This window comes from Diplotaxodon limnothrissa, linkage group LG11 (assembly GCF_057381915.1).
Source record: "Diplotaxodon limnothrissa isolate DT_005_m linkage group LG11, D_limnothrissa_male_GT1.1, whole genome shotgun sequence".
Taxonomy (NCBI): Eukaryota; Metazoa; Chordata; class Actinopteri; order Cichliformes; family Cichlidae; genus Diplotaxodon; species Diplotaxodon limnothrissa.
Window position 1 is genome coordinate 30,512,592 of NC_140606.1, and position 19,812 is coordinate 30,532,403.

Sequence of the window (19,812 nt, forward strand, 5' to 3'; positions counted from 1 at the left end):
TGGTTTTTAAAGACACAACGGGCTGCGCATTTTATCTAAGAGTAAAGAAAAGCTTCTAAGAAAGCTAAGCATCCTTTAACCTTTCACACTATCTGTGCACTCTGAAGGTCATTAAAACTTTGTGCTGTGTTCTGACATGATTTCATACTGTACTGAAGACAAGTCTGAAGCCACACAGAATATAGGCCAACGATGAGTGTATGCTCATAAATTTCATGCCTGTTAGCAATAGTCACAGATGTAATATTTCCTCCCATCATGGTTGGAGGATTTTCTGCTGTTTTTTTGTTTTTTTTGCGCTTGTTTTGCTTTCTCTCTTGTCACACATGGTTAGACAGCTGACCTGATTACCAGCAGGTGCAAATAAAGCTAAAAGGATGCTCAGTCTGAACACAATCCAAGGTTCTTTGTTGCCCCCCCCCCCCACCCCCCCCCCACCCACACACAGCATATTTATAATTTGCGTAATGTCCTTACTGATTAGTTAAAGTGAACAAACAACTCTTCGAGCCACAGTGTGACTGCTGAATATGAAGCCATAGGAGGCAACTGCCTCCAGTCAAGGCTTTTCTCGTGGCCTGCACCCAGCCTTGTTAAAGTTTTCAAGTAACTCGCAGTCAGCATCAAACAGCGTTAAGCTCACTCGCCCAGCAGCTCGGGTACACGCACATTAACCTGTACTTAAGGCAATTATCACAACAGAAATTACCATACAGTGGCTGCTTTCCAGACAGTTAAACAAATCCCGCTCACAGCTAACACATGTGGAACGGGAGAGCTGAACAGAAAGCTGCTGTGAGCGAGCGGTCAGAGGAGCGACAGTAACCGAGATGCAGATACGTGCATTATATTCGTCTCAGAGTCAGGATGTTTCAACTCCTCCCAGTTGCCATGTTGATGGGTGAGACACAAACACATTTCACATTTTCATCCAGCGTGAGTTTCCATATCTGATTAGATGCTGTATCAGTTATACAGAGATTCCTTTCATGGAAGCTCAGTTAAATGTTTTCAGCTTCCCCTGAATTCACCTTATTAGATCCTGGAATGGTTTGTTGTCTAGCTGCACATCAGCCACGACCTTCTGTGCTCTGACTCGCTTTGGTTTTATTATGTCTCATCGCTATTCTATAGTGCAGTCCAGGCATATAATTACTTGTTAACATTTCAGCACTAGTGCTGTGTGTGTGTTTTGGGTCTCTGTGCTTAGGCTGCCACGGTTTTCCCAAACCATATAATTTTCCCCTTTTGCTGCTTGTGGAGCCACAAAAGAGGATACCCTGATCGCTAAGACTTTGCCTTGTTTTGAAGACACCTGTTCCTGTGTGTTGGGAATGTGTCAGATTGAGTGGGTATTAGCATACCAAATATGGCTGACCAAGATCCTGGGAACTTTTTCTCTCTCATGGGAATGATGAGGCACAGCCCTAGAATGGGATAAGCAGTAACAGATATTTTTAATGTAGACACGTCTTAATTTAATAGGTATTTTGTTTATATCTTTGGCTGCATATTTTGAAATTCAGGATTTATAAATGGAAAAAAATGACAACATCTGGATCTCAGTGAGACTCTTTTTGCTTCAGTGGTTTTGCTCAGTGCCTAAAATTTTTAAATATTGCTTCAGTCTGATGAAATACAGAAATGATGTCTTTTTGGGAGGTGGAATCGAGTGAATGAGTTTATCAGGTTGGACAACACCTCTAAAAACGTGACTCATGTAAAGAATTTAAAGAAAGGATTTCGTTTGAAGCCTCTGCACCACAGAACATTATGGCTACACTCATGACTCCCACCCCACTCTCCTGTTTCCCTGAGAATTGAAGAGTAAGCTCAGCGGTTTGCAAATGAAACGTGGGCTATGACTTCAGGGCTAGAGGTTAAATTTCCTAAGGTTCGTCTTTCGTCTGCTTGCTAAGCTGGCACAAATGGCATATTTGAAACAGGAATCTGGGAAAGGTTTAGTTTTCATGTGACAGTCAGTCACAATCAGGGTGGGGGTGGACAGGCAGTGAAATACCTGAGGCTGCTGTCTGCACAGGGGATGAGTGCCTGAGCAATATGACCAAAAAAACTCCCTTCGACTCACACAATAGAGCCATATTACATCTATCAAGTCCCAGCATGTCCGTCAACGTGCAACAACTGAATACAAGGTCATGTTGTGTTGGAAAATCTGCTTTATGTAAATCTCTTGCTTGTCTTGTTCAGATGCACAGTTATTGGAAAAGACAAGAGCTAACCACAATCACTTTTTAGACAGACGCAATGGAGTCTGTTTTATGTCACATGGAGGTGCTGCCTTTTGTCTTCCATGTGGTCATTTTTTTTCAGAAGGCATTTGTCTTTGTCCTGTCGAATATGCAAGTTTTTGGGGCTTCTCATCCCCCATGTCACTCTAGCTCTGCAGTCCTGCATTTCAAGATGATTAGTGGAAGCATGTCTTTATCTGATAATGTCTGTCCCCAAGCTTGTAATTTCACATCTAATCTCTTCTTATCTCCGATGGTCACAAGAGCTCAATTGGGTTTATCTGCACTTACTAGTGTTATCTTGCTTACTTGAATATGTAATCTGTGCGGTGTGGAGTGCAGCTTCAGTTAAAAAACCCGCTGCTGCTTCTGAAATTTCATGAACAAATACATTCTTTTAAATATGTTCAGAAAGATGAGTAATTTGGTCCCGAATGTCCTGATTTCTCTATTTTTCCTAAATGTTCATTTTTTTGAAATAAGGAACTCAACTTTAACATGTTGTTCCGAGAAGATTTTTGCAACCCTTACTGTCTTTGCAATTAATAATAATTAAAAATCCAATCAAGCAACACCTGTAATACTTCCATATAAATAATTTAACTGGATTAAATGTAATTCTTATTAATATAATGAAATACTCTGTAATGTGTTTTGCCGCCTGATGGGCCTCAGATTCAACTCTGAATCAGTTTCATTTCTCTGTTATTTAATTAGCTGCAGTTTACATGTTGAAGCAGCATTGGTGTGAAGGTGGAAGAATAAAAAGCTGAAACAGAATGGGATCCAGATCGCCTCCATGTTTGCTGTGTCATCTCCCATCAGGAGTGCTGAAAGTGAAAGTCAGTTTCTGATTTCATTGTTGTTTGCCTTATAGACTGTTTCAAGATGCAGTGCTAAAAATCAGAGGGGGAAATACATTTTATTTAGATAAAACACAAAACAAAAAGCAGTTTATGTAGTAGGTGAGGGATTCCTCTCCATCCTCCCAGCATATCACACCCTGTATTACAAGCTGCACACAGTAATTAACAAAACAATATATTTAAAAACTAATTTACCTTTATGTGGCGTTAGCTAGCTGCTTTTAGCCTTCATGCTAAGCTAGGCTTAACATATTTTTTTAATATTTACCATATAGACGTGAAGTTTACTAGCAGTCTTTTCATCAAAATCTCATCAAACTTTTCCAGAATCTCAAATGTCTCCTTTAAATGTAATCATCCTATGTTTTACTAATGCTTTTTAGCATCCAAGAACTTTATTTGTTTGCTAACCCTCACTAAAACACAGCTAATAAAGACACTGGGCTTTCTGCACTAAGGTGTTGGGTAGACATGACAGTGCACTGTTTTTTTTAGAGCCTTGGTCACATTTTCTCTTCGTTGCACATCAACAAGTGTCATCCAGATTTCCAAAACAAGCCTTTACTAAATGACAATGCTGCTTTGTCCACTGGCCGACCTCAGGAATGCTCTCTTTGTTTTTTCACTGGTGCTTCTCATGTGCCAATAATCAACATTAAAATCTTATTCTCACAGTTAGTTGCACACTATCAGCACAGATTTTCACTTTAAGGCTGCTTTCTTTGCTATTAGGAGAAAGTGCTAGCAGCACGCTGATATAACAATTACATTCCCTTGAGGACTGTTCCCTGTTTGTTTAGAGGGTGGGACATTGTTTACATCTTGATCCGGAATTGAGAAAAGATGGTGCCTTCCCTCTTTGTCAGGCCTGTGCCTCATTAATCTCACATGTGGCCTCTAATTCTACAGGCAGTATTTGTGAAAATTCACTCTCAAACACTTTTTCTTCTATAATTATTCTGGTTTTTGTTCCTGGCGTGATTCTCTGAGATGAGGCCTTTTTGAAGTTTTTGAGCCTGCTTGTTATATTCTGTTTGCTTTCATAATGAGGTAGTGTTTTATTGTGGACTTGCTTTTGGTCTCGTTCTGTGGAAGTGGAGCCATTCAAGCCCATACCTCTGTTAAAATTACATTTCTGCCTCCAATTAATGACATTAATGATGTGATTTGTACTTCTTAAACATTCTCACTCTGGCTTTTGTTATTATCCTCGCCCGGCATATGCCAGATCTATTCAGCTAAGTGACATCCAGCAGGCAGATGGGGTTCATGAGCGGTGTGTCCCAGTAGTAAATGTGTCACTTCCTTTTCTCTTCATTTGCTCAGTACTGTACCGAACTAATTGATGAATTGCACTTCTTTTCTGGCTTGTTTGGAACTTACTGGATTTAAGAGTAGATGTGGTCTGTGTTTTAGCATACACACACGTAGCCTGGTGACCCACCTTGTCACATTGTTGTCAGAAATGCCAGAGAGGATCAAATTAGACCCTGCCTGCATCATATGTTGCTGTTAACATTTGTTATGGAAACCTCGAGGTACCACACAGCAGTTGGTATGAGCATCACGTGTGCTGCTGGTGACAGTGCTCTTCATTAAGGGTTGTTTTGGAGATCGTAAATTCGCCTTTCATACTCCAACTTTGACTCATGAGGCTGGTTGGTTGACTCGCCCTCCATGTTTACCACCGTCGCTTAGCAACAGCAGTTTCAAGATACAGAAAAAGTCCTGAAGTTATGTTGATGACTTCATGAGTGATATGATATTCTCCAGCCGCTCATTCCAAATATTTTCAGACTAATTTTAGCTTTTAGAACAATGATGCAAGGACTCCTTTGTTTTAGGCTTTTTAAAAAATGATCATTTAGTGCATTCAGTATTTTGATTTTTTTAATACCTGTCAATATCACTGCTTTACAAAACTGTGTGCAGGTGTTACTGATCAATTTGCAGTTTACATTAACAGAATTGTCACCCCTTTTTTGGCCTTAGAGCTTTAATGGTGTAATTTAAATGGCTGTGAATACTTAAGTAACACTATTTCACAAAAAAGCCTCACGTAATCAGCCAATCAGACAGCAGAAGCTCTGTGCATTTAGGGTCATACATACGGTCAAGACGACATGCTGAAGTTCAACCTGGGCATCAAAATGGGGTAGGAAGGGGACTTCGTGACATTGAATATGGCCTTGCTGCCAGTGCTAGACAGACTGGTCTGAATATTTCAGAAACGGTTGCCCTACTGGGATTTTCCTCACACAACCATTTCTAGGGTTTAGAGAGTGGTCCAAAAAAATGAAAATACCTTGTTAATGCTAGATTAGTTTCTTGAACATGACACCTATTCATATTGTTTCCACAGTCACCAGATCTCAGTGCAATACAGCACCTTTGTGATCTGGTGGAACCAAAGACTTGCATTGTGAATGTGCAGCTGACAAATCTGTGAGATGCTGTCATGTAAATATGGACCAAAATCTCTAGTTTTTCAGTCTGTACCTTATAAACTTTATGCTGTGGGGACCAGTGCACTACAGTGTCAAACTGTAATAGTCGCTTTACCTCAGCTGCTAAAACGGCAAAAAGCTGCTTTCACATACATGACAAAACATTAATGTGCACATAGCTGATAAGTCTATGCTTTTCTTAGGAAGCATTTTAAATGCAAGGCTTTCGTTTGCAGTAGAGAATTTGAGTTGCGGTCCTGTTAAAGGGTCCAACACTAACCAAGATGTTGCATATTTAGCTGACAAAGTCTGAGCTTGTATGATATGAATTAGTTGTCTCAGTAGCCTAAATCTGGTTTTCTCATTAACAAATTATCTTCCTTCAGTGCTGCGTTGGAAATGTTTTTGTCCAGCATGTAAAGCTCTTAACAGTTATTTGTCATGTTTTATTTTGGGATTGTACTCATTTTTCTTGACAGTGTGGTCAGTTATGCATGAAGGCTGGGTGCTACATGGGAACCTCCCCCCCCCCCAGCACCCATCCCCAGCACCCCTCTACTGTAACTCTGCTTGGTGTCTATGCAGCAAGATGACCTCTGCTTTGAGCGGGGACAGGCATGTCCGGTTCTAAACTTACTGGCAGGCAATTTGAAATGTTAACCTAACACTTAAACACACACAGTCTGAAAATTGTGTTTGGCTCTACAGCTTGCTGAAATCTAATTGTCTTGAAGCATGTCAGAAGCTTACCGGGGGAAAAGTCATTTGTGTGGTTAAATTAAGGTGAAAAGATTGTATGTGTGTGTGTGTGTGTGTGTGTGTGTGTGTGTGTGTGTGTTATGGGGGAGTGATGTTTCAACCATAGATCAAGAGGAGGAATTCGAATATGCGTGTGGGAGCGGCAGCAAAATATGTTATGTGTATGCGAGAGTATGTGCAGAGGGGATGAATGCTGTGGAGTCTTAATGGGGGGACCTCTTCCATACTCCATTTGTTGAGCAGGATTATGTCATCATAAAGTCTTTGAAAGGCTGCTGAGGAATCTCAGTAAATAATGGCAAGTAGTATATATACTGTTAGAAACTACTGTATTAAATGATACAATAAAAACTCATTATTTTGTCTAATAATTGTGTGAGCTTGTGGGAATAGAATGTAATTTTTTAGAGTAGATCTCTGCTTCAGTGGGTGGATAATACAGTACATTAATCTGATGTGTTGTCTGCTGGTTTAGAAGAGTGCATTTTTCAGTGGCACGATAACCCAGTGGCCTTAATCTTGCTCCATAACCACAGGGGGGGCGAATTCCAGTGCTGATTTCCCACTTTTTATACCTTCGTTTTTGCCACACCCATGGATTTAAGCTGAAAGGGCCACAAAAATCTGTCAGACCCTTTCCAGACTATCTTTGAAACTGGTCACGGTCTGGTATTGAAGTGATATTTCTTATCGTTTAACAAGAAACGAGGATATTTTCTCCTCTAATCTATCTCACACCACGTGCAGGAGGAGAGTCATAGCAGTGTGAGAGGCCAGTTTCCTCCCTTTGGCCAAGTTAGTCATACATGGGTGCTTTGGCATCAGGTAGCTGGAGTTGCAGGAACCTAAGCGTTCCCCTAAAAGGAAGCACAGAGACACACTTTACCCATCCTGACAGGATTTTTAAGTCCCTAATGTACGTGCTGTGGTACATGAGGATGATAGCTTTGCAGTATGTCGGATTGAGCACCCTACTCACAACAACGGCTGGTCAGGCCTTTGAATTGTTTGGCCTCCAATACACAACATGTCACATTGTCGCTCATTTTGTGAGTTGCTCGGCTCATCAGAGAGTGACCTAAACAGCAAAAGCATGCACACAATAATAATTTCATCTAACTACCTCATGTTTGCATTAAGGTTAATAGAGTTCTTTATGATTCATTTTCTCTCTCTCTCTTGCCAAGCCTGTGTGTGAAGGGTGCGGTCAGCCTGCGCAGCACCACCATGCAGCATGCATGCAGGGAGAAACCCTGCTCTTAATGGTGGAGAGATCTTAATATTCAAAAGTGTGGTTGCGCATCACCACAGTTACTGCTTGTTGACACAAGTGCAAAAAAGTCTTTTTGCTTTGATTGCAAATATTGTGTGCACACTGCCATGGGTGTGTCTGGATGATGCAAAAGTGGACTATATCTGAAAGACAGAATGCACTAAGTCAAACTGACGAAGGCAGAAATGTTATATTTGCCATGTCTGAAAAGGGCTTTAGATTTCATTCATGCCCTGCTGAGGCTGCAGTGGCTTAGTGCATCTGCCTCTGAGGGGATAATAACCTGATACCACCTGGCACTTCTGTGCCATACATGCGTGTCGCACATTTGTACTGTCCAACCACAGCATAGTCTTTAATAAGCCCTCAAGACATAACTTGACATCCATGCTGATTATTTAGCAGACTGCCTGTGGGCTTCATGCTTGAGTGTTGTAATATAAACTACTACATTTGACAACTATAGCCTGAAAAATATTTTTTTTTTCTGTGCAGGAAGCATCATTAGAAGTATTTACACATCCAAATGTGACTTCATATGTTGTGAGATCAATGTCAGGGAAGACAGCTTTCAGTTAGAGAGTATGTCCAAAGCAAAGGGGGAGAACTGGAGGATAGTGTGTTTTAACTTACTGAGAAGGAGTTCTTGGCTGTGATAGGGTAGGAGGTTAGGGACTCGTTTTGAATAGGAGGCTAAAATGAAGTCAGCTGTTTGGAATTAAATGAATGTCTTGTGAGATTTTGACAAGGAAGTAGGAACTCTATGAAATCCTAAATATAGCCAGTTAGGAACAGTTCCTCCTATTGTCTTGTTCAGCATTCCCAGCATGCCGTAACTGGATACATTAACTGTACATACAGTAGATGACACAGTGAGCATGAGCCGCCAAACCACTGCAGCAGCCCCTGTTACTGCTGCTTAGTTTATGCTGCAGATGTGGAGATTCTGCTGTGGAGTGCACTCATTCAAAAACAGCGAGTCTTTCATCTTTTCATCATCAAGTGTGTGTCTGTGGCTCTCTCTTTCCACTCCTCCTCAATTTTCTCCTTTTGTTCTTCATCAGTACTCCATCTTCATATCTCTGCCATGTTTTTTAATTTAAATTTTGCCTTTCAGTTTAGCATGCATGAAGACCTTATCTGTAGTCCCTCTAGTCTGGAGACCCACATAGCCTGCATATGTCATACTGTAGCGCTTCCTGGGCGTCCCCTCTTTGCACTGCAGTATGGAGCGACTGGCCGGTGGAGGGGAACTGCCTGCTGCAGTCTCTGTGTGCTTTGATTAAGACCAAGTCTCAGTGTTGTAAGTGGCCCAGATTTAGATATAGGGTATGAACCCAGATGAGGCCCTCTTGCTTTTTGTTCTTCAACCACACTCTTCTGTCGTAAGAGCTAAAACACAGTTAATTCTTTATCTATTCCCCTTGATTTTCTATTATTCTGAAACTTAGAAATTAAAAAAAAACAGAGGCTATTTTTAAATGGATGCTGAGCACTCCATGGCCCTGCCGTTGTCGGTGACTCAGCTTAGTTTGTGTGAGAAACATTGGTGCAGTGTTTCAGTCTTCCCAAAGCTTCTGCTCTGTATTGGTTACTGTGTGAAGGTGATGCCCACCTTTGTGTCTGTGCCAGAAGACTTCTGCAGGAGTTATCTGCTGAATCTTGAAGGACTGGATTGTGGAGCATGCATTTCTTAATTAACCACACACCGTAGAGGCTGTACCTTACTGTAAGATGAGGACTGGTCCAATTAAGAGAATAATCCTGCATATGTTAGAACCATATATGCTACACTTTTGTCCTTAGTTCCGGGAGCTTGTAATGCACAGTGCAGCTTCCCCAAGCTGGCCTCTGTGTTAAGTCCACAGGCATAAGAGCTATTTATTCAGCAGAGTCAGTGGGACATTGAATCCTAAATCTCTTCCCTTCCTCACACTCCACTGGCCCAATTATGAACCCAATCACAGCACCAGCTCCCACCAGGAAAAGCAACAATGTGGAAATGAATGAGTGAGTGAGAAAATGATAGGAGTGAAAGAAGTCAAAGAAGGAATTTCAAAGAAAGAACTGAGGTTACACGTTTCTTTTTTTTTCAGAGCACTGTGGATATCAAGTTCTGACTGTGAAATTGTTTGCTAACTATGTTCATTTCTCTGTGTTTTTCTCTGTTTTTGGTTCATCTGCTGGGTTCCTACTATTTCCCCTCAATCTCACCAGGAAACAACCTAAGGTATGTATGTTTTATCTGTTTCTTTTTCTACAAAACAACCTGCTGACATCAACAGAGCTGAATTCCATTTATAGTGACTTCACAGATCATTCAGTAGCAGGATGCGGGACAAGCAGCGCTTCTCCCCCGAGGAGCTGAGAGACATCCTGCACAGTTCAGTCCACTGCTGTTTCTAGGGACATGACTGAGGGTGTTTTAGTAGTTTGGTTGGTCAGCAGGAGCCGGATAGATGTCCGTGTGAATGTGTCAGCGCTCTAAGATCTCGTGAACACCCACAAAGGCGTTACAATGAGAGAGGGATGAGCGCGGACACTGGGGCAGTGTGTGCGCACATTCAAAGCTGCATTGTTGGAGTGCACCCCCACTTTCCCCCCCCCCTTGACAACACGCTGGTGACTAGCTCAGAGATGTTTCACACACCAGGGACGGGCTTTGTGCTCAGTACAGTCAGCCCCTGGCTGGACCAAGGGGAGCACTAGTCCGGGCCACGGGTGTGCATGGTCTCTGGGGCCTGTGAACCCGAGCTACCCTATAATACCTTTCAGCTAGACAAGCACGTGGTTGTCTGCTGAGCTATAGTGCCACTCAAATTCTCCCTGCCGTCTACTGGGGAAACAGACGCTGCAGTCCAATCACATTCGGACAGTTTTCATACTAGAAATGACAAAAAGGGCTTTGTGCGCCTCAGCTGCATCATTATTTGCACTGCTGATTAATAGTAATTGTCCAGTCTAAAACAATTTGTGGTGCAGTCACACCCTCAGGCCCGACAGAGACAGGCCAAAGGAGGCTGAAGCCCTAGTTACCAAACCAGCCTTAATTGAGAATGATGGCACTTTTGTTCCTTTGAATGGCACCCACTCACTTGTCTGAAGTCACAAGAGGAGGTCTTGCTTTCAAAGCATTCAGTGATCTCAGTGCTTCCCATGCTGACTGTGCAACCACTGCTTCCCTGGCCAGTGGCCCTTATTATGATTAAAGGTCAATTATTATGGGGTATTTGTGTAGAGAAAAGTGTTTTGGCAGAGCACTAAAGCCAGGAATTGTACCATTGACAGGACGGCAGCTACTCTTCTAACATCAGAAAAACACAAGCGAACAAAATATGTGGACTTTTTGGTCCTGACCAAGATAGGCTGCAATAATACAGATGTGGAAAAAAACATATGAACGATAATCCGAAAAAATCTGCAATGCATTTTTAAAATCCTGAATATAATGATTATAATTTTAAGCTTTTTATCCTAAATACAAGCTAGATGACTGCTTAAGCAACCAAAAATCTGCCTAAAAACTTCAAAAATCAGATCAAGACTGAAATGTTAATCTGATTTTAAAGGTTTAAGGCAAATGGAGGGAGAAGCATATATAAAGCTCCCATTACCGAGTTCAGGCCACACTTTTTGTCCTAGTGCTTCTTTCTTGAATCAACACAAATAACCTCTTTTCCATCGATGGAGAAAATGTTATGATATTATTTAGCATTACATTATCACAAATCTCAGGGTAATTTCCTTTGGCAATACAATATCTGTGGGCTGCATCTCCCAAACATCAGTGAAGTTCCTGCAGTAGCCCCTCCTATATTCGCTGATTTCAGTCTTTCCAACTCTTGGGTCCAGTGAGTACATGGTGCCATGACAACTGCAGTCTTTTTTGGGGGGGTTGTTTTTTTGTTGGAAATGTGTGGGAATGGTTCTGGATTGAGCGCTGGCACAGGTAATGCATTTCTAGAAATTAGGCAAATGAGGTGTTGCAACAGCAAACAAAAATATGTAATGGGTGACTTGCATTGCAGTTGCTTAAAGGATACATTTAAGAACGATACAGCAGATAAATATGGAGTCAAGTGCATAAACAGATACATTGTAAGAGGAGCTGTTCTGTCTGTGAGGGGCTGTTGACTAATGCTCTTTCCCCAGAAAGAGTATCCTCTCTGTGTGTTATGTATCCAGAGCACTTGCAGGTGCCTGGGTGATAGAAGGGCATGCTGCTGCAGAAGTCTGTGTTGTGGGACTTAGAGGGCTAAGACCCAGCCCGCACCAAGTGGAACAGCTATGCCTCTGTCTCCTTGGAGATGAGGGTCACTGAGTGCTGGAATTTCTTCTGGGGAGCGCTGACCCTGATTTATGAATTCGTTTAACTCCAGCCACTATGACAAAACAGCTGAGAGTGAATTTGTACAGACAGACATGATGCGGTCTTAACTAACATTACTTCGAACAATGCTCAGTTAGGATTCCTCTTACTCACTCAGACAAGCTCAGTCCTGCTGATTTACATGGTACTGCACATCAATCCTGTGAACCTTAGAAGACGACCACCACTAAGAGAGACTGGCTTATGTTGTACTATACATGCTTGGGCAAGTGTGTGTTTACACTCCCTGTGCTGTCGCCTCTGCAGGTGTTCGCATTTGACCACTGTTTCTGGTCCATGGATGAGTCCAACGTTCCCAAATATGCCGGTGAGTCACAAATGTGAAGGCTAGGAAAAAAAACAGAAAAACAATCCTTTACTCAACCAGAGAGCTCAAATTATGTGCCACGCAAAGACCTGCTGCAGAGCTTTATGTTACCATTGCAAGGGCAAAGAAGCTCGCTGCATGATGGCAGGCTGTTTTTGCATCATGCAAATCAGAGTATAGTACAGGTGTATATGAAAATTAGCATTTTGAGTGAATGAATTAAAATCAACAAGGCAGTTGTGTTTGTATTGTCTGGACTCGTATGTCTGCTATAGTGGCATCACAGTTGTTCACACACATTTATCATTGTGTTTATGTATTTATCCACCACTGTTACACTGCCGTGCACCGGCTAACCCGGTAAAGTCGCTTTCTTCTTTCTCCTCAGCTGCAGTTTCTGTAACATCTTCATAAAAGAGATTATTACTGCCAGTGTGAGGCGGATTTACATAATAATTGAGGATACTTTGTGTTTGTCAAATAACTCTTGTTTAGCCGATGGAAATGTTAAGCTTACATCTCCTTTGTGCTGAACCGACAAGGCAATCTGTTCAGTTAAGGGCTGCCTCAAGGGCCCGAGCCAAGGCTTTATTTAGCTCATTAAACAGCTGGGCCATTGAGCAGGGGCATGACAGTGAGCAGCACAAGAGTTTTCTCTACACAGCTCTGCATTTTCCACATGACCAGACAGGAATCTGCCACCTTTCATGAATCTTATTCACTGTTTCGTGGCCCTTTGTGCCCCTTGTCACTCCATTTATAGAGTTTTTTTTTAGTACTAAGACAGCCAAACAGTATGTGTGATCATAGTGCTTATACAGTATAACTGTGTATTAACTCAGAGGCTGGATCCTTAAAAGGACGTGGCCTCTGACCCTGTGTGACACAATTATTCCTCTGTTTACCATAATCTCCATGGTGACCGTGTCTTTCTCTGAAAGGTCAAGAGGTGGTGTTCAAGTGCCTTGGAGAGGGGATACTTGAAAATGCATTCCAGGGATATAACGCCTGCATATTTGCTTACGGACAAACAGGTAACTGAATGACTTCATTTCCTCCCTCGCCCTGAAAGCACATTAGCTATTTTTTCCTGCTTCCTGTCTTAGAGGGACACACCTGCACGCTCATCAGTTAGAAGAAAGAAAGAAAACAAATCCGATATAATCATCTGGTTGAAGCAACATCCTGCAAGCAGCACATGAGTGATGACGACACTTCTGGACAGTCTTAGTTTAACTTAGATCACAAATCGTAAATAATGATGTGAAGTGATTTGAAATGAATTAAGAAGTTTCACTTTTAACGTGCTCCCATCACCTTTAATTTTTAGTGCTAATAAGCAAATGTTAGCATGCTAACATGCTAAAGGAAATCCATTGTACACCCAGTATATGCAAATGTGCAAGCACAAATGTGGCCTTTACATGTTCGTTTTTTGCAACACGATGATGATGGCAATTATTCTCCAGATGTACTTGTGGCCATAGCAGAGACTACACTTAACTACACTTAACTAACTCGCTTTCTGAAGTTGGCAACTTATGTGTGACTCTGTTGTGCATCCAGGCTCAGGCAAGTCCTTTTCCATGATGGGCAATGGAGAGCAGCCAGGCTTAATTCCTCGACTCTGCTGCTCGTTGTTTGAGAGGGTCCACAGGGAGGCAAACGAAGGCCATTCTTTTAAGGTGGAAGTTTCCTACATGGAGATCTACAATGAGAAAGTCCGTGACCTTCTGGATCCCAAAGGGTGAGTTTGATGTTTGCTTTTAAAAATACACATGTTCCAGCTCACCGAAGCAGCTTTCGGACCTGGGGGCGACAAGACGCAGCTGTTTTCACAAACTATGGAGTTGTTTTCTCGTTCTCTTCAGTCTCTCCAGCTCAAGCAGAGAGTGATCTGTCCGTTAGCTCGCATTGTCTTCTGGTTTGTGTCTCTTTTTATAGCTCTGTTGTGTCTAGTACCCAGGATGGGGGGATGGCGATAGAATGATGTGAGTAGGAAGCTCAACCCAGTTATTTCCTGCAGAACAGCAGCCAGTGTCGTCCTCTGACAGTGCTGCTTTCTTCGCCTCTGTGGTGTGATGTGGGTTGGCAGACAGACTGCTAAGAAGGGTGAGCTGTGAATGGGGATGTTTCGGGGAGATCTGGTAGTAAAGCCGTGAGCGAGAGAGCGGTCAGAGCTGCTGCGAGCCGAGCGCCAGAAACAGACTACAGTGCAGCGCTCTGTGAGTTGCAGATGTCAAAAGATGCAGCTTCCTGTCACGTATATAGTAACCTCCAGATGCTCTTGATCTTGCATCCTAATTTACTCTGTCAGTTATAGGAATAAACGTTAGCTGTAGTACTGTATAAAGCAGGGGTGGGTTAGACCACTGACAGACAGACATCTTCAAACCAAGTCTGATGTATCAAGATGGTGAGAAAATGGCACTAAGACAAAGCTGAAATCTTCCAAGCAATCTGTTTACAATAATAAATGTGATTAAACCGGTTGCCATCTCCATCAAAGGTGCGGAGCTATACAGGAGTCAAGGGTGGACGTGATTTGGTTGTGTGTCTGAAGAAGAAAGTGAATATTGCACATACTAATTTGACTAGCCTTAATCCTAAGATATTGTTACGCTCATGTTAATGGACAAATGTTATGCAGTAGTGACTACAGAGTTTGCCTTGCATGTTCTCACTGCTAAAAACAGACATGCAGAGATGTTTTCATTGTGTACTGGTCTTTGTGTAGAAATATAGCTAAAAAGCCTGAAACACTGGAGCCCACTCTGCTCACTGTAAAAAGGAAAACAAGACCTATCCTTGTATCTGTCTCCTGTTGGGATCTTCCATGTGACGCGCTGTGAATTTCAGTTCAGCTGTGTTTCGCTAAAATACCAGTATTATTGTGCAGCAGGAGTATGTGGGGCTCAGCTCTAAACACTCAGAGTAGTCCTCAGAGTAAAGAACAACAGGATAGAAACAAAGTTTTAGCTCCTATCTTTAAGCTCTCCACCCCTGCCAATTATGCACTTGTTCTGATAACATCTCCCCTTCTCTTTCCAGATAAATAAACCATCCTAGCAACTATCACACACACACTGGGTGCAACATAGGGCATGCTTTTTGGTGTTAAATGTAGCGCAATTTACAGTAAGGTGCCTGCCACAAAAGAAGAGCATCTCTGAACACACAGCACGTCAAACCTTGAAGCAGATGGCCCACAAACGCAAAAGACCACACAGAATTCAGATCATCTCAAACTGGTTTTGTGAACATGACTTCACTTTACTCATATAACCTCCATAGTCACCAGATCTCAATTCAGTAGAGCACCTTTGGGATGCGGTGGAACGGGAGATTCAAATCCCGCATTTTAAAGTCAATGTGGGCTGAACATCCCTGAAGTTGAATCATAGGTAGATTGTTGAATCTATGCCATTAAGCATAGATAAGAGGGGGTCCAGCAAGCAAGTTCTTAATAAAGTGTCCAGTGAGTTTACACTGCTGATGATTCCCCATGGTGTATGCCTTAAACAAGAAAAATCCACACCTGTGTGTATTTTTGTTTGGCCTTGCTCTCAACCTGTTGTGAACCCATCTCTACTGGTGTGCCAATGTGGGAATGTTACCACAAACACCAGATTTAAAGCACTGCTGCATTGTGAATCACAGGAAATCTATTTGGTGCTGATAAGCTTAATCAAAATGACGTATTATTCCCTTTGAAAAAGCTTTGATTCTTATAAATGTTCATGTATATGTTACAGTTCCATACTACAGCTTGTATGTATTTAATAAAAGATTTTAAGTTTCTTCAGAGTGCTTCTTTGTTCTCTTTTACTCATTGTGTTGCCTTCTCTATTTTTTGAAGGAGCCGACAGTCCCTGAAAGTTCGGGAACACAAAGTCTTTGGTCCGTATGTGGACGGTCTGTCTCAGCTGGCTGTGACCAGCTTTGAGGTGAGTCTTTCACCCGTCTGTCATCATGCCGCGACCAGAAATGAGGCGATATCCACCCTCTATCAGAGCCACATAAACATGATTTATAACATCCAGAAGAAATTACTTTGTATCTTCAGTCGCCAAACCACTGATTTACATTTGGAATAACCTCGCTGTGTAAAACCTTCCCAAGCGCAGAGACTCCAGTGACACATATTCCTGATGTGGGATGTAGTCATGGGGTTTTGTGTAGTGCGTATGCCAAGCCTTGGCAGGCCCTTCCATAATTACGTTTAAACACCTCCGCCCTGCTCCTCTGCGCTCTGCTCTGCCTGATATTAGTCCAATGGATTTCCCACAGCTTTGGCCCTCTCTCAGTTGTGACCCAATTAAATGAAGTGGCATACAGCCAGATGTGCACATCTATCACAACTATCATTTTAAAGATTTAGCCACCGAAATGTGCTCAAAGCCTGAGCAAGAAAAACACTTTAAATAGTTCTGCTGTCCTTCCTCTTTTTTGTTTTTTTTAGGACATTGAGGTGTTGATGTCAGAGGGGAACAAATCTCGCACAGTTGCAGCCACCAACATGAATGAGGAGAGCAGCCGATCACACGCCGTCTTCAGTATCATTGTCACGCAAACGCTCTATGATCTACAGTCTGGAGTAAGTCTTTTTGTTTTTTCTTATTTCACACACATTTACAATCATTTTTTTCACAAGGACAAACATTTGTTTATTAATTAAATATATTTGTCTGGGCACACTGTGACTGTCAACAGAATTCAGGGGAGAAAGTGAGCAAAATGAGTCTGGTTGACCTGGCAGGAAGTGAACGTGTGTCGAAGACTGGAGCTGCTGGGGAGAGACTCAAAGAAGGAAGCAATATAAACAAGTGAGAACATTTTTATTTTGTATATGAGCTGTATATAAAGTCCAATCATTTATCAGGTTAAATGTATCTTTGTTTGGTTTTTAGGTCTCTCACCACATTAGGGTGTGTGATTTCTGCTTTGGCTGATCAGTCTGCAGGAAAGGGGAAGGCCAAGTTTGTGCCTTACAGAGACTCAGTGCTCACCTGGCTACTGAAGGTTTGACCCACGTTCTGTTTGGGTTGTTCTTTTGTAACTTGTCATGAAAGTCTATTTTAACAGCTTCTTGTGATTTTTTTTTTTAAACTCAGGACAACCTTGGCGGAAACAGCAAGACCGCCATGATAGCAACGGTGAGTCCAGCTGCTGATAATTATGAGGAGACTTTGTCCACTCTACGTTACGCCGACAGGGCCAAGAGAATCGTCAACCATGCCGTTGTGAATGAAGACCCCAACGCTCGGATCATCAGAGAGCTCAGGGAAGAGGTGGAGAAGCTGAAAGTTCAGCTCTCTCAGGCCGAGGTGAGAAGAGAGGTTGAACCACAGATGCTGTTCAATTAGGAATAAATTATGCCCGACAACTGACTCTGACTTATTCTCCTTTTTTTACATTTTTTTTATTCCCATCAGTCCATGAAGGCTCCTGAGCTGAAGGAGAAACTGCAGGAGTCTGAGAAACTCATCCAAGAGATGACAGTCACCTGGGAGGAGAAGCTAAGAAAGACAGAGGAGATTGCCACTGTAAACTCCTTACTCATGAAAACTGTGAAACCTCAACTCTAATTTAGTGTGTTTATATGAACAGCTACATTGTTATTATCCATGTTCTCAGGAGCGTCAGAAGCAGTTGGAAAGCATGGGCATCTCCTTGGAAACGTCTGGGATTAAAGTGGGTGAAGACAAGTGTTTCCTGGTCAATCTGAATGCTGATCCTGCCCTAAATGAGCTGCTGGTCTACTACCTGAAGGTAATGCTGTTTTTGCAATGTCATTTTTTTCCAAGCTCAGCTCCTCAGTCAAGCCGTTTTTTTTAATAAAGCAAATTTAAGCACAACAGGCACTATCCGAGGTGATGCACAGAAATCAATAAAACAATTAGGAGGCAGTAATTTAAAAACAATAAGGAATGTAATTAACATAATTAAAATCATTCTCTAGTGTTTACAGAAACACACAGTCGTAAATTAGACCTAAAGTAAAAAGGTTCATAAGACAAGATAAGTTTTTAAGTTTAAGTCTGAGAGTTAGGCAACTGCAAAAGATCAGTTAGCTGTAAGAGCTAGTTTGGTGTTTAGAGTTAAGTCACCAGTCGAGTCACCTGGTCTTGCACTGAGCATGTAAAATTGTAACATGACGAATAGTTACTTAGAGATATGCTGATGCAAGCACTTATAAGTGAACAAAATTTAAAAATGAATCCTAATCAATGCTAAGATAGATGAAATGCATTCATGTGTCTGTCTACCAGTCAGGGGTCGAGCAGCTGCATTTTAGACCAACTGCATTCATGATAATAGTGCCTTGCAAAAGCTGACATAAAAAACAAACTGCAGGAATCCAGTCTGGGCGTGATAAAAGCATGGATATCCTTGCCAAGGTTGTTTAAAAAAAGAAACTAAAAGCTAAAAGGGCACAGATTTAATCTGCAAATCTAATTTCAGAAAGGAATCAATGAAAGCACCGAGGTTCTTTACAGCAGGTTTACAATATGATGCTAGAGGACCAAGACCCAAAGTATCTGTTGATATTATCACACTGGATTATATACTACTCAACAATTTCTTTGCTTAATGCAAATATAGCATACAGCTTGTTTTTAACAGTGAGTCTAATTAGTTTAAACACATAGCCTGGATCTGCCCTGTTACTTAAGTTTAAGAGTCTCTTAGAAAAAAAGATAGAGATTATTCACACTGCATTGCCATATTGCATTTCTGTGATTATCCCAGTGATTTTAAATATTAAATTTAAACTGATTTAAATTTCTAAAGTTCCAAGAGGACATTTTTAATAAAAAAAATAAAGTTTTACAGACATATATTTGTATGATTTTTTTGGGGGGTTTAGAAAATCGAGTGCCTAATGTTAAAGTGAGACTTAAGTATACAGTTGGTAAATGGACTGGTTCTTTTATTTGTGATGTCAGTGTTAGCATTTTGATAGCTAATGAGCTAATGTGGCTAATATCATGGTTAGCATTGATGAAATGCTCCCAGACCAGAGCTGGGGACACAGCTGGTTACTGTGTTTTCATGTCATCTTATGTCCTATAGTGAAACCTAATCACTTGTCCTTTATTAATTCTCTGTGAATTAACTTTCAGAATTATAGAGCAAGATGTTCCTATGATGTTTATTATAATCACTGTAGCGTTTTGCTCATAGTGACTGCAAAAGACCAGAACGCCTATATGGTGGAAAACAAGCCAAAAAGATCCCCTTGTACTCTTCATTAGTTGCCACAAAGACCCAGTTAGTCACTTATTCAGTCACTCGCTAATACTGCAGTTTACTATTTAAGCACTCACAGTGAGTCTCTTCATGCGCCACATACCACAGCAGTAATATTTAGCACTGACAGAGGCCCTGAAACACACACTGAAGCACACATGTTGTCGTGAGAGAAGTTCAGTAAGAGCAGGTCTGGACTTTGAAGTGGAACAGCCAGCCGTCTAGTTGGATGTGTGAGCGCTGAGGCATGTGAGACAGCAATCT

The 19,812-nt window shown here is 41.7% G+C and overlaps 1 protein-coding gene across 5 annotated transcripts in view; it reads left to right on the forward strand.

The window, feature by feature from the left end:
- kif13a (kinesin family member 13A) overlaps positions 1 to 19,812 on the forward strand; it is a 39,631-nt gene that overhangs the window by 1,222 nt on the left and 18,597 nt on the right. For all 5 annotated transcript variants that reach the window (XM_085366598.1, XM_085366602.1, XM_085366600.1 and 2 more), the window contains exons 3-13: positions 9,815 to 9,827; positions 12,234 to 12,294; positions 13,236 to 13,328; positions 13,861 to 14,041; positions 16,154 to 16,241; positions 16,757 to 16,891; positions 17,008 to 17,120; positions 17,205 to 17,316; positions 17,409 to 17,621; positions 17,730 to 17,840; positions 17,932 to 18,066. In XM_085366598.1, the coding sequence (XP_085222724.1) occupies positions 9,815 to 9,827; positions 12,234 to 12,294; positions 13,236 to 13,328; positions 13,861 to 14,041; positions 16,154 to 16,241; positions 16,757 to 16,891; positions 17,008 to 17,120; positions 17,205 to 17,316; positions 17,409 to 17,621; positions 17,730 to 17,840; positions 17,932 to 18,066 (1,255 nt within the window). The remainder of the gene's footprint in view (positions 1 to 9,814; positions 9,828 to 12,233; positions 12,295 to 13,235; positions 13,329 to 13,860; positions 14,042 to 16,153; positions 16,242 to 16,756; positions 16,892 to 17,007; positions 17,121 to 17,204; positions 17,317 to 17,408; positions 17,622 to 17,729; positions 17,841 to 17,931; positions 18,067 to 19,812) is intronic.